The sequence below is a fragment of the Falco peregrinus genome, chromosome Z, assembly GCF_023634155.1.
Source record: "Falco peregrinus isolate bFalPer1 chromosome Z, bFalPer1.pri, whole genome shotgun sequence".
NCBI classification, from domain to species: domain Eukaryota; kingdom Metazoa; phylum Chordata; class Aves; order Falconiformes; family Falconidae; genus Falco; species Falco peregrinus.
The window spans coordinates 25,006,399-25,020,880 of record NC_073739.1 but is presented as its reverse complement, the minus strand read 5'-3'; the positions used below and the strand labels follow the sequence as shown (position 1 = coordinate 25,020,880).

Sequence of the window (14,482 nt, the reverse complement as noted above, 5' to 3'; positions counted from 1 at the left end):
AATGAGTAGACAGAGGGACCGTTTTGGTCATGTAACAAGAGGGATTGTATTCATAAACATTTTGGTAGGGAAGTTTGAGGAGAATTTAGTGCAAGAACTTTGTGTACATTGGTATGAACAATGTGGTATCGGGTCCCTGTGAGTGGCCAAGTCACACTGTTGGATCTCTGACAGTCACCGTATAGAAACCAAACTTCGTCTCTGTATAGAGATTTTCTTCCGAATCAAATACTGAGGGGCAGTGGGGCATGCGTCTGTTTTAACATTGGCCCCTTAATTGCATAAATGTTTCTCTCTGGTTTTACTGTTATTTTAAAGGCTAATCTTAATAAAATATGCATGTGATTAATTCATTGTTCAGCTTTAAGCATCAAAATTCTCTGCTGGTACTCAAGGCTACTGTTTTTCACTGCTGCTTATTTGAGGCTGTGCTATTTTAAAATTGTTTGTTAGTGATTTTAATAATGGTCAGGATCCTGTGTGAACACACAGTCGAAGAACAGTGTCTGCCCTGGAGGTCATACATAGATGGTAGCAAATGGGCACGTGGCTGGGTCTGGGGTGAGGAAATAATAGGCAGTACTGGTTATTGTGCTAGGGAGATTCTTAGGACATCAGTTTTTTTGGATCATCAGCACAGAAATACGAAGTTTACCTGAAACAAATGGAAACTAGTGCTGTTAGTCAATCACAGCTGAGTCACTATTCAATAAGTGAATGAAGTTAACAAAATAAACAACAGAAAATATACAGACTATAAAAACATTTTTATGATAGAGAACCAGGAATGTTAAAAAAAGGTGACACGACCAAGCTGTCTTTACTAACAACAGTAACACCTTTCAGGAAGTTAATGATTTAACCCCAAAGGAAGAGAAACTTACGATGCATCATGCAAGGAAGTTGACCCTGGGGACTAGAGAGAAAGAAGCTTTCATGCCAGTGGCAGAGGTTTTCATTGTCTAGTTGTGTAAATTAACTTGACTTACCTGCTGTGCTTGAGTTTTTTTAATTGTAGTACTTGTTTATGATTGCCATTGTCAGGCTAGCTTATGGCAGTTCCTGTCTTGTGGACTTGAGTTCCCTACCTGTAGATGCAGTCTCCTATAGGCATAAGACTTTACCCTATTTCCCAGTCAGCTGCAGTGTGTAATTTATGACATCCAGGAGGATGAAATAAACACTTTGTTACTGCTTTTTTCCCCTTCAAGTGTATGGGCAAAGATAAGCAATAAAAATACATTTTTCCACTTACAGCTGAAAGAATGAAATGTCATAGCAGCCTTTATTAAAGAAAATGTTACATACTTCTAAGAAAATATTAAAAGAGTTAATTGTTTCCATTGTGTTCAAAATTCATGCAGCAGAGGGGGGAGGAATTTTGTCTTCCTCAGCTTCTCTATGAATTATATGCATGACCTGCCTTTTGTTTTTAGCTGCTGTAGACTCTCCTGGCATATAGTCCTTCTTAAAGACCAATCACACATCTTATACTCTGTGCCAGGGTTTTATTAATTTTAACAAGCATTCTAAATGCAGTAAGATCTGAGTAAGATGGTGTTACTAATCTCCTCTTTATTTTATTGTCAGATGTTTATTTTTAGTTTGTTTTCTGTAATTCTTAGAAATTTAAGTAATTAGGAAGTTAGTGTTCTTTCCTCTGATTTCTAATGTTTTTATTTCATTATGTCAAGAGTTTAAGTTTGTGTCCTATCTCTTTAAATTAAGTTTAAATAGGTAGTTATTTTATCATGTTGCATTTAATGAATGAAGCAGTAATTTTGCATTTATTAATATGTCATCTTCCTATAATTCCATTTAAGTCAATAGAAAACCTATTAAACAGATCAGAAAAGAAATCTAATTCTGTGAAGGTGAACATGTCTTTGTTTTGTTAGTAGTGAGGGAGGCTTGGTGATGCTCTTTTGCAGTTTCTTGTTTGTAATATTGCTTGTAGAGAAACAATTATTTCCTTTTACCTCCATACAGAATCAGTATCGTTTTGAAGGAACTGGGTTTCCAACTATTCCTCAGCTCATAGAACATCATTACACAACAAAGCAAGTTATTACAAAGAAATCAGGTGTTGTTCTGCTGAATCCTGTTGTTAAGGTAATGCATACATTCCAAGAACTCTGTTTGAAAAGAAGGGGGGGGGTGGGGGGGTGAGGCTTGTGTTTTTATTTCAGATATGTTCCTATATAACTCTTAGAAGGTTTTTCATTCTTGCTCATTTTGTGACTTTGTGAGCTTTTTCAACCTTTTCTGCTCTGTGCAACACATTCCTTTAAAATAATGTTCCATCCTGTTACTATCTTGAAAGAACGGCATTCAGCATCTCACAAAATATCCTACTTATGTTTTTGGTTTTCCATTTGCATTTCACTGCTCAGTAATTGAAAGTAGTAGTTCATCGCCCATAACATTGTGATGAAGAAATTTGGAAGAGTTTTGAGAACATTTTGTCTGTACTTTGTGTCTTGGAAATAAGCTCTACAGACACAGAAAAAGGTACTGTCATTCCAGCGTCATCGCAAATTTGAAATGAAAATTCTCTTTCTAATCAGTAAGCTATTGCAGAAAGTCTTTCAGGAGGGAAACAAAAGGGATCAAAATATTAAACTATATGACTGTTTAGAAAACCTAAGAGTCTCCTTGGCTTTTTCCAGTAGTTTTGCAGTTAGTATCTACTTAGTTGATATTTCGTTTGTGAGCCAACTCTTTTCTACTTAAACCTTTGTGTTTTAACTATGAGTAAGCCATTTGTTTATTTTTTTTTTAAAGACTGGTTTCAAGCATGTGTAAAGCACCTTCTGTGTTCTACAAAATTTTAGGAAACGTAACAATTTGTATTTCAGAGTTAATTTCCTACTCCAAGGTCCTAGTTGTTTTCTGCTAATAATCCTGAGAAATAAAAGCATATACCCTTTCTCAAAATAAATGTGATTTTTTTGCACCTACCTGTGCCGACCTATTCTATCTAATTTTAAAATTTAAAGAAGGAGGCTTTGTAAATTCATATTTTAGGTTAATGTCTTGCTGATTACCAAATTGACACTTTATTAAACATAAAATCATGCTTAAATGCGTTAGAAAATATATGAGAAAGCATAAGATATTATTTTTGATTTGTGATTAATTGTATTTTGATATAAACCTTAAAAATAAAGGGCTGTCAAACTTGACATCTTTTTGTATCTATTTGCAAATTTTTGTCTTTTACAGTACCCTATCTGTTTTAAATGTTTAATGCTTTTTCTGTTTCCTGGGTTTTTTTCTGCCTTTTTATAATGTACACACTGTGAGAGCAGCCCTGATTTAGCAAATGTAAAACTATAGTGCAGTATGGTACTACACACTAAATGATAAGAGAATTTATTCTTAGTTGCTTTCTGCCAAGGTTATACAAGAAAACAGAAGGTGGAAAACATAAATTTTGTTTCATTTTGCTATAATTTTGTAAAATAAAGTGAAGTTTTAATTTATGCATAGTTTTATGTAATTATCTATAGTCAAAGAATTTTTCTAGTACCAATACTGTGGAAGAAATGTGGTCCCAAGTGACTTCCCCGATCATTTCTTCATGGCTGTACTTGATCTCATGGCCTTTGAGGTGTTAAATACACATAGGGAATAGTCTAAATCCATTGATGATAACCGTGTAGACATGTATGACTGTGCGGTGCATCTTTCCAGGACCTGAATCCATCCCCCTACCACTACATTCAGTTGTACCGTAACCTTCTTACAAAGTGATGGAGAACAATTTTTGAAACAGACTTTTTAGCTTTTCTGTTGTCACTGGGTGCAGTCACTTTTGTGTTTTTCTTATTTTTGGAGAAGATGAGGTGGGCCCATTCCCCTCTGGATTTGTTGACTTGAGTTAGTCTTAGTATTAACTAAAATTAGTGGAAATAATTTTTCCTCTAGGATCATGCTATTTTTATAACCAGTGGGTAGGTGATTTGAGCTGCAGTTCAAAAGTACTTTTGACTGCTCAGGTTTCCCAAAGTGCTGCAAGTAACAGGCATCTATCCATAAAATGGAGTCACACAGGCTCCATTTATTTCACTGTATGACTGACTTTGTGCTGGTGTGCATCAGTCTTAATATTGAAGTCTAGTTCGTTCAGGGTTGATGAACTTTGCAACTTCCAGTCTGATACGTTACGTGAAATAATGGAGGGGATGTCCATGGTAATACTGTTAGTGCTAAGAAGAGTATTGGGTGAAAGGAAACTTCATGGTATAGGAGTTTTTAAATATGCATATTACGTACATTGTATGTAAGCTTTCAAGAATTTGTGAGATAGAGTATGAGTGTCTGATTGCTACTTACACTTGGTTTAAACTGAAACCAATGTACAGTGTACTTAGTGCTTCACAATCAGCAATTTGAACCAAGTAAGAGTATTTAAAAGAGTGCTAGCTAGATGATTTAAATTGCTTTAGAGCAGTTTTTTTAAAAATATTTAAATTGTTTCGTAATACCTTTTGGTCTGAGCTACAATTTTGTGATTTTAGTTCTCCCATCTGATAAAAACTAGTTGTTGGGAAAAAGTATTACAGAACTAACAAAAAAGATTGTTGTGAGCTTTTCTTTTTAATTTGCATGGAGGTCTGGCTTCCATATGGGGAAGTGGAGATATTTTAAGTTATTTTCTGAGAAATAGCATATGCACTCTGACACCTAGTGTTGGCGGTACTTTATGCATCATGTGCTATTGTCAGAATATCTTTGATCATTTCCTTAAAATTCATTTGACATCTGCAAAGACTGTTTTTCTTGTTCGTATTATAACTGCAAAGCAGCCTTTGACGTTTCATGCAGTCTTTAATCTTTTTGTGCAAATTGCTGTCCCTGTAATAACGTATTTAGAAAGTGAAAGTTAAATATGACAGAGAACTTCACAGGAAAAAAATTACACTACATAGTTTGGTTTTGCTTCCTATCCTTCCCTTAGTCATTTATCCTCCTTTACCATATTAGTAAAATTCGTGCTCACCTTCTGTGACGTTGCCTTTGAAAGGAGCAGTCTTAATTATGTCACAAAAGGCCTGTCCCATACCCCATTTCATGTAGACCAAATCTGCCTGCTTGGAATTTCAATGATACTGTAATAATAGAATTTGAATTAGAAAAAGTGAGGACATTAAAAAGATATCTGCAAGTGATGTCTTTAATGGAAAAGTCTCTCATATTTATTTATAATGTTTTAGAAAAAATGTATGTTACGTTCTTCGGTTTGTTATTGATGGAGTGACTAGTATGTAAAGCCCCCTGAGTAACCTCAGTGCATACCCAAGGACTTTATTAGTAGAAATGCTGTTTTAACCATATTAAATATACTTTAACTTTCTGACATGTTTGACCTTACATTGTGGAGGTTTTTTAATATTCTGAAATACATTTTTTACATTTAAGAAATCTGTATTAAGTTGTGGATATGCTTTCATTTGACTACTAGGAAAAAGAATCATTAAGGAAATAAGGAATGCTATTTTTATTTTGATATATCTGTGCTAATGTTTTTGTTTGGATCAGAAAATCACCTTTGCAGCAAATCTGCCTAGTGTCGCTTAGGATGCTATGCTTCCATCATCGAGCAGTCACCAAGGATTCAAACTTTACTCCTTTCAGCTGAAACAAAATAGGAATAAGCACAATTGCTGATGGGAGGGAGTTCAGTCTTAAGAACCAGGAGAGATCTAGTCTGAAGTAATTCTCTTCCCCCCAGATGTGTGTTTCAGGTGCCCAGCACCAACTGTTTCATTCTGGAGATCTGCCACTATTTCACTAGTGCTAATGTAGTCCTAGTCTTTGGATGCTCTGTAGTAAATTCAAATTCTGAGCTCATGAAAAAAACCGAACCGCTACTTTGTCAGTTGAGTTAGGTATGTATTTGTTGCCAGTAACTTTCATTTAAATCTTGTGGATCTATTTTGATGTGAAAAAGAAGCCTGTGATACAGCTTCAAACATCTTCTGTACACAGGAAAATTATGAACCATAAATAATGTTGAGTGAGATGAATGAAGTGTTAAAAAAGAAAAAGAAGATTGATTTTGTAGGAGGGGTTCTAGTATTGATGAATAAATTTGCAAATTACATGAGAATTCTGTGTGGCTCTGATGCTGTCTTGGAAGATATGAGTATGTTAATAAGTTAGACATGGAGAAATGATGAAGAAATATAAATTTAAGTGAGAATGTAAAGGTAGGTTTTTTTCATGAAAATGCACTCATAAAAGTCTGACATGACCCTAGTTTTTCAGTGTCTGAACCCATTTGAGCTGTAGTTTGTATTTAGAATTCTTTGAGCTCAGTTTTAAAAGATAGAAAGCATGAATGATCTATTAGCTCCCATGTTTCAACTTCTTAGTAATATCCTAGAACTAACGTTGGCTCCTTTAGAAATTAGTTAACATACACTTACACATGCAAAGCTAAGGAAAAGTTGTTTTCCTGGTTTTTGGCTCCCCTTAGTTTTGGCCTTGCATGTGTTTTGTTTGGTTTTGCTGTATTTTGCAAAAACAAGCTGAAGTTCACTGTTGCAGGTAATATGCATGTTGGTGGTGCAGGTAGTGTGTGTTTCTCAGGCCAGCAAGGCCAACATGGAGGAATTGAAGGAGGTTGCTGAATATCCTCACTTTCACAGGCCTTCCTAGGCCTGCTGAGAGAAGCAAAGAGACGTAGCAAGGAGACTTTCAAGTTTATCACAGTGTAGTACTGTCATTCAATTAAAGATGCTCTTCTGGTGACAGGAAAGAATGAAGATGCTGAAAAGGGAAACAGCTGCACTGCAGTAATGGTGCTACCTTTTGGGAAGATCATCCTGCATTTGTTTGACCGAGGAGAGCTCTTTAGGAGCAGAAATCTCAGCTGAAAGAAAGAAGCAAGCTGTAGCAGTGAGTGATTCGGTTAGTGCAATTTTACCTGGGCTAGCTTTGTAGCTCCAAAGAAGATCCCACTGTGAATTTCCTGTGTGGTACCTGTGCATCTGGCCAGGCTGGTGGGAATGCTGAGAAGCCCCGGTGGTTATGGTCTCCATGTGTTGTTTTTGGCTCAAAGCTGTAATTCTCATGAGCATGATTCAAGTCTGATATATGCATTTTTAATTGTTAAAATATATCTGTTCTTTAAGAAACTGGAATCCACAATAAAAAGTAAGGATTTATGGTATGTAAAATATACACTTGTAGAAAATGACTGTGTTTCTTGCGTAAGCATGAAATGGATCTCTTGCCACTTATTTGCCATTCAATGGTAGTATGGTCATCCAGAAGGCCTGTGATTCATATGTTAGGGAAATTGACAATATATTTTTAAGAAGAATTTAGGCAGATTTTCAGTAAGTTCTTTAGTTCAATCCTGAAATCTGAAGAAAAGCCTGCAGCTATTGATATTTGGTAACAGTTTCATATCTTAATACTAGAGATGCATTTCAGTTGTGTTCCTATTTCCCCATAATTTAGAGGTAGTAAAGGATTTGCTTTTAAGACTTTTTAGCAGAGAGAGTTGCAGTATTTGTCAGGTAGCAAAAGGAATGCATCTTCCATAATGGTGGCCTGTACTTGTCAAGGCGTTTTATCCGAATGAGAAAATGCAGAAAGAGTAGTTTTATTTTTGTGCTAACAAAGCAGTGAACCAAACTTACATATAATTTCAGGTAGCTTGACTGCTTTTAAAATTTAGAGGATATTTTCTAAAAAAAAAAAAAAAATCCCTTAAAAAAATGATGTATTAACAGGGGCACATAAGGCTACCTGAAAAAAAGAGTGACAAAGTTTGTTTTATATCCAGTGATTTAAGTTTTCTGTATTTTTTTCTAAAGGCCATGGCATTAAAAATCCGTTCCCATGAATGTTTCTGGTTCAGTCTTGTCTTCATGGTATTTCTTTCCATGATCATTTTTAGAATAAAATTGGAAGATAACACTCTTAAAGGCTCTAAGCATTAGCTTATGCTCAAACCTAGAAAAAAGTGTACTTTGTGAAGTATATTAATTCCATTTCAGCTAGCAAAGTGTCATTTTTGAGCAATCTCTTCAAGAAGAATCTCTGTCTTACAAATATTAAATGAGCACCTTGGGTGCGTGTGAATTCATGGGTTTTGTACATTCGTATAAAAAATTAAAGAATGCCATATTGCTATGTGGAGTACAAATTTAGTGAAAGAAATTGTCTCAAAGACAACTGAATCACTAGGAAGCAGGAAAAAGAACCAAAATTTATGAAGCAGAAGACGGAAGCAAGCCATTTTTACTGAATGGGAAAATGAATAAAAACCAGCTGACTAGAGATGAGCCTGTGGACAGCATGCCAAGGTTGGAGGCAAGATTGAGATCGATGGCACAGCTTAAGTGCCCCTATGCCAGAGCCTGAAGCATGAGCAACAAACAGGAGAAGCTGGAAACCACTGTGTAGCAGGGAGACCATGACATAGTCACCATCATGGAAACATGGTGGGATGACCTGCATGACTGGAGTGCTGCAGTGGATGGCTATAAACTTCAGAAGGGATAGGCAAGGAAGGAGAGGTGGTGAGGTAGCTCCACTGCCTTAATGATGTTAACATGATTAATGGTGGTAACAACAAGGTTGAATGTTTACGGGTAAGAATCAGGGGGAGGGCCAAGGCAGATATCCTGGTGGATGTCTGTTGTAGATCACCCAACCAAGATGAAGAGGCAGACAAAACATTCTACAGGTATCTGAGAGAGGTCTCAAGATCGCTAGTCCTTGTTCTCATGGAGGACTTCAACCTACCAGATGTCCACTGGAAATACAACTTCGTGGAGAGAAAACAGTCCTGGAAGTCCATGGAGTGTGTGGGAGACAGCTTCCCAACACAGCTGGTCAGTGCCCAGTCAGGGGAGATGCCCCACTGGGCCTGGTGTTGACAAACAGGGATAGACTGGTGGGTGATGTGGTGGTTGGAGGACATCTTGGGCACATCGATCATGAGATGATAGAGTTTTTGATTCTCACAGAAGTAAGGGGGGGGGTCAGCAGTACCATTACCTTGAACTTCTGGAGGGCCGACTTTGGCCTGTTTAGGAGCCTGGTTGACAGAGCCCCTTGGCAGACAGCCCTGAAGGGCCAACGGTCCAGGAAGGCTGGACACTGCTCAAGAAGGCAGTCTTAAGGTGCAGCAGCAGGCCGTCCCCATGCGCCAAAAGATGAGCCGGTGGGGCAGAAGACTGGCCTGGCTGAACAGAGAGCTTTGGCTGGAACTCAGGGGGAAAAGGAGAGTTTCCCACCTTTGGAAGAAGGGGCAGGCAGCTCTGGGGGACTATAAGGGTGTCACAGGGTTATGCAGGGTGAAGATCAGAGAGGGAAATCAGCCTGGCCACTGCTGTAAAGGGTAACAAAAAATATTTTTACAAATACATTAGAAACAAAAAGAAGGCCAAGGAGAATCTCCATCCTTTATTGGATGTGGTGGGGAACATTGCCTCAAAGGATGAGGAGAAAGCTGAGATACTTAATGCCTTCTTTGCCTCAGCCTTGAACAGTCAGACCAGTTATCTTCAGGGTACTCAGCCCCCTGATCTGGAAGACAGGGATGAGGAGGAGCAGAATGAAGTCCCCACAGTTCAGGAGGAAAGTTAGTGACCTGCTCCTCCACTTAGATGTACAAAAGTCTATGGTGCTGGATGGGATCCCCCTGACGGTCCTGAGGGATCTGGTGGAGGAGCTCGCCAAGCCACCCTCCATCATTTATCAACAGTCCTGGCTAACTGGGGAGGTCCCAGCAGACTGGAGGTTAGCCAGTGTGATGCCCATCTACAGGACGGGTGGGAAGGAGGATCTGGGGAACTACAGGCCTGTCAGCCTGACCTTGGTGCCGGGGAAGGTTGTGGAGCAGATCACTTTGAGTGTCATCACACAGCACCCAGCCAGCATGGGGTTATGAAAGGCAGGTCCTGCCTGACGAACCAGATCTCCTTCTATGAGAAGGTGACCTGCCTATTGGATGAGGGAAAAGCTGTGGGTGTTGTCTACCTGGACCTTAGTAAAGCCTTTGACACCATCTCCCACTGCATTGTGCTGCAGAACCCGGCTGTTCATGGCTTGGACGGGTGTACTCTGTGTGGGTGCAAAGCTGGCTGGATGGCTGAACCCAAAGGGTGGTGGTGAATGGAGTTACGTCCAGCTGGCATCCAGTCACAAGTGGTGTTCCCCAGGGTTCGGTACATGGGCCAGGCCTATTTAGTATCTTTATCAAGGATCTGGATGAGTGGATCAAGTGCATCCTCAGTAAGTTTTCAGGTGACACCAAGGTGGGTGGGAGTGCTGACCTGCCTGAGGGCAGGAGGCTCTGCAGAGGGACCTGGGCAGGCTGGAGCGATGGGCCCAGGCCAGTTGTATGAGGTTCAGCAGGGCTCAGTGCCGGGTCCTGCCCTTGGGTCACACCAGCCCCACGCAGCGCTACAGGCTGGGGCAGAGCGGCTGGAAAGGGCCTGGTGGGAAAGGGCCTGGGGGTGCTGGGTGACGGCCGGCTGGGCAGGAGCCAGCAGTGTGCCCAGGGGGCCCAGGCGGCCAGCAGCACCCTGGCCTGTATCAGAAACAGTGTGGCCAGCAGGACCAGGGCAGTGACCGTCCCCCTGCCCTGGGCACTGGTGAGGCCGCCCCTTGAACCCTGTGTTCAGGTCTGGGCCCCTCACTGCAAGGGGGACATCGAGGGGCTGGAGCGTGTCCAGAGACGGGCAGCGGGGCTGGGGAAGGGGCTGGGGCACAGGTCTGATGAGGAGCTGCTGAGGGGACTGGGGGTGTTTAGCCTGGAGAAAAGGGGACTTGGGGACCTTACTGCTCTCTACAGCTACCTGAAAGAAGGTTGTAGACAGGTGGGGGTAGGTCACTTCTTCCAGATTAGAAGTGATAGGACAAGAGGAAATGGCCTTAAGCTACACCAGGGGAGGTTAGATTGGATATTAGGAAAATTTTCTTCACTGAGAGGGTGTTCAGGCATTGGAACAGGCTGCCAGGGACATGGTGGTTTGAACACCATCTCTGGAGGTGTTCAGAAAATACGTAGATGTGGTACTTAGGGTCATGGTTTAGTGATGGACTTGAAAATTCTGGGTTAACAGTTTGACTTGATGATCTCAAAGGTCTTTTCCAAGGGAAATGGTTCTATGATTCTGTGACTCTAATAAATAACAAACTATGTTGGTAAAAGGGGAAGAAAAAATATTAAGTGGAAGATTTCAGATGAAGGTGTTGACAAAAAGTTATAACTAGGAAAATAAACTACTTGTATTAAACTATCCTTCAGCAAAGACTCAGATTTACTAGATTTTATTACTAACATTTTGTAGGCACATTTTGAAATCAAAGGATTGACTGTGTTCAGTAGTATTCCAGCTGTAAGTCACACTTTTGTGGAACATTTGTAAACACTGGGGCTTTGCAGTGTGGCTTTCCAGTATCATCAGAAGCTTTATAATCAGACATTAATATGGCATAATAATAAAATTTTATTAGAATTGGATAGGTTGTACTAGTAAATTGTTTTTCTGCTGAAGTAATATCTCCAGATTTGTAATTCCAGCATTCTGTAATAATTGTTTTTTAGAAGACTGTGTGTTACAGATTTCATGTAGGCTTCTAAATATATTGTTCTTGTTTTTACTAGTGCTGTCAGTGTGACTTTAATAGAAATAATGTTTTGAGTTTACAATATTTTCATAGGATGTGGCTGACAAGTATGAAACCTAACTTGAATGTAGGCTGTCATGGATCAAAAAACACGGTGTATATTGAGTGTAAGAATCAGAGTCTGTGCTCTTTAAATGCCATTGTAGAATTATAGTTATGCACAATGAGGTAGTATGAAGTAGCTTGTGATTGCCTCCAACTATTTTAGCCTCCACTAGTTTAAGTGGAACAAAATGGTAAAAAGGAGTGGAATGTAAAGAGGCAGCAGGGAGTGTGGAACTCTGTTACAGTTCTCTGTGACTTACAAGTAAAAGCTACTGTACATTTTAAAGTAGTCATCAGAGTGACTGTCATGTTTTCTGTGGTGATACTGCAGCAGAAGTGCATTGGGCATTTTTCCTCTCTTGATGGAAAACAAGATAGTTGTGTTATCTTTAGGTATGTTTTACCTTAGGTGTATAATGGTATGATCTACATACTCATTGTCCACATTGTGCAAGTTATTCTGGGAAAAAGAAGAAGCATTACTCCATAGAATTTTGAAACAACTTTTTATTTAGAGGCTCAAAAGAATGGCCAAGAAATGTTTCTTATTCTGATGATGAAGCGATAATTAATATGGACAGATTCTTTATATAGATCAGCTGAAGACATACATACTACACCAACTAGGCTTTTTGCTTTTGTTTTCCTTTTGTAATGTGGCCAAAAGATACAAGAAAAACAGGATTGTTGGCAGAGATGGTAGTAAGGAATATAATACGAGTTTTGATTCCATTTTATTCTTTCAGTTTGCTTTGTCATTAAGTATATTGCCTTTCTCATCTATTCTTTTTTGATACCAGATGCCTTCATCTTTGTATATGACTTCGTGTAGGTACTGAAATGTACTAAAAGAAAAGAAGTGTAATTTAGCTACAAATGTTACATGTAAATTTATAGTTTGGGGTTTTTTTTGGGGGGGTTGTTGTTCTTAATCAAGAATGTAATTCTGTATAGGTTTTATCAATAAGTAAATACTTGTGCTGAAATAGCTTACCATGTTGTAACATCAAAATGGCCAAATACTTAAACAGTATGTTGTCATGTTTCTATTTGGGCAGAGGAAGAGTGCTGAACAGTTGTTTTTTCTGCTATTAGAGCTGTTAAAACTATTTCTTGTAGTGAATCAGTGCTTAGGTTGACATTGTTAAAATTGAACTTTTTTAGTATTAAATGCTGACTACATCCCCACATAGGTGTAGATTAGTTTGTGTGGAGCTTTATGTAATTGTAGCAAATCATGTGTCTGCTATAGTAGTTGTCTGCTTTGGAATTCGCAGTGGTGTGTCTTCACAGATTATCTCAGAAGTACCTGAGGTTTCCACCAATATATATTGGAAGAGTAGGATAGTGATAGTCACAGGGCTTGCAGACTAAAATTCTGGGTATAAATTGGACTAGCAATTCCAGTAGCCGTATCATAAACAGAGTGTGCTATTCAGAGCAAGTAATACTTCCTCTCAGGAAGATCACCCTATCATAAAAAGACCCTGCAGTGCTTTGGTGCCAGCACATGTGTTCTGATGGAATAGTAGGATGGTGCATGTGGTTCATGGACTCCCATCAAAGCCCTTTACAAGAAACTTGCATGGAAAATGATGGCATCACAGCAAGCTATTTTTTCCTGATTTCCTGAGTAGGAGAGCATAAGAGAATAGATGCCTGTTCTTTCTGTAGCTGCAAACTTTAGTGTACCTAGACCTTCCATGGTGTTGCTGGTGAATATATACCACTGCCCTTTAGCATGTCATTGTCTTCTTCAGATGCAAACTGTCTTCTCTATTCACATACATGAAAGGAAACCTGATGAATATATAGTTTTCACTTTTGCATGTCTGTGTGTAGAAGAGCGGTGGACTTAAGGCTTGTCTGTTTTAAGCATCATGAAATATCTTCACTGTTGAGTTAGATTTCGTATGCAGACTACCAACAATAAACACATCTAAAGCTTACTAATAAAATAAACATTTTGGTGATAAAAATATAATTGGTAGTGTATATGAAGCTTGGAGGGTGTTTTCTCTATGTGTACCGTGTATATCTGTCTCTTTCCATAAGGCAGCCAAATGTGAAGCTTTAAGTGTGGAAGGTAAAAGTAGGTCAAGCTGAAGCTGGGTGTTAAAGCAAAGGAGTGTGTCCTGTTATTAACCACTCCAGATGTGCAATGATCTTGTGTAAATGTGTAAAACATCATTAAAAGAGTTGATTCTGTACCTCTAGTGCATATTGGTTTTAGGCATAGGGCAGGTCATTTTTGATAGAAGATTCCCTTGAGTTGGGTTCCTATCTGCGGTACATTACAGTAAGTGGAGCAAGTCATGGATGTACATAAAATACCTCAGGAGTCCTCCAACAAAAACCTCTAAGAAGCACAATTTATTCTTGTCACAACTATTCTGATTATGGTATGTATACGTGCTAGAATGTACGTATGTTACCATAGATTTACAGAGTCTGTTTTAAAGAAATAGTCTTAATGAGTTTTGGAAGTTTAAGGTGATTGTATCTGATACTGAGAGAAATTACTTGCTAGTAATTGAGGCTCTTGTCAGTGTACTGTCTGTTGTGCATGCGGAAGTTTCCTAGAACAGTCGAGCTGTGGGGCTTTTCTGTCCTTCTGTATACAGTGTGAGTGCACCTCACCTTCCGCGTGTTCTTTGTCAGGGGTTGCTGGGTACCTACACTTTCATTTTTTCAGTTTTATTTCCCAGCCTTTGGTTGCTGGCGTTCCAACAGAGCAAAAAGCAATCTGCAAGTGATATATTTATAAGGATGGGAG

At 39.1% G+C, this 14,482-nt stretch overlaps 1 protein-coding gene across 6 annotated transcripts in view; it reads left to right on the top strand.

Moving 5' to 3' along the window:
- Window positions 1-14,482, top strand: part of FER (FER tyrosine kinase) — a 192,868-nt gene that overhangs the window by 90,678 nt on the left and 87,708 nt on the right. For all 6 annotated transcript variants that reach the window (XR_008744744.1, XM_055790584.1, XM_055790586.1 and 3 more), the window contains one exon: window positions 1,990-2,112. Coding sequence is in view for 5 of the 6 variants with exons in the window: in XM_055790584.1 (XP_055646559.1) it covers window positions 1,990-2,112 (123 nt within the window). In the remaining variant the exon portion in view is untranslated. The remainder of the gene's footprint in view (window positions 1-1,989; window positions 2,113-14,482) is intronic.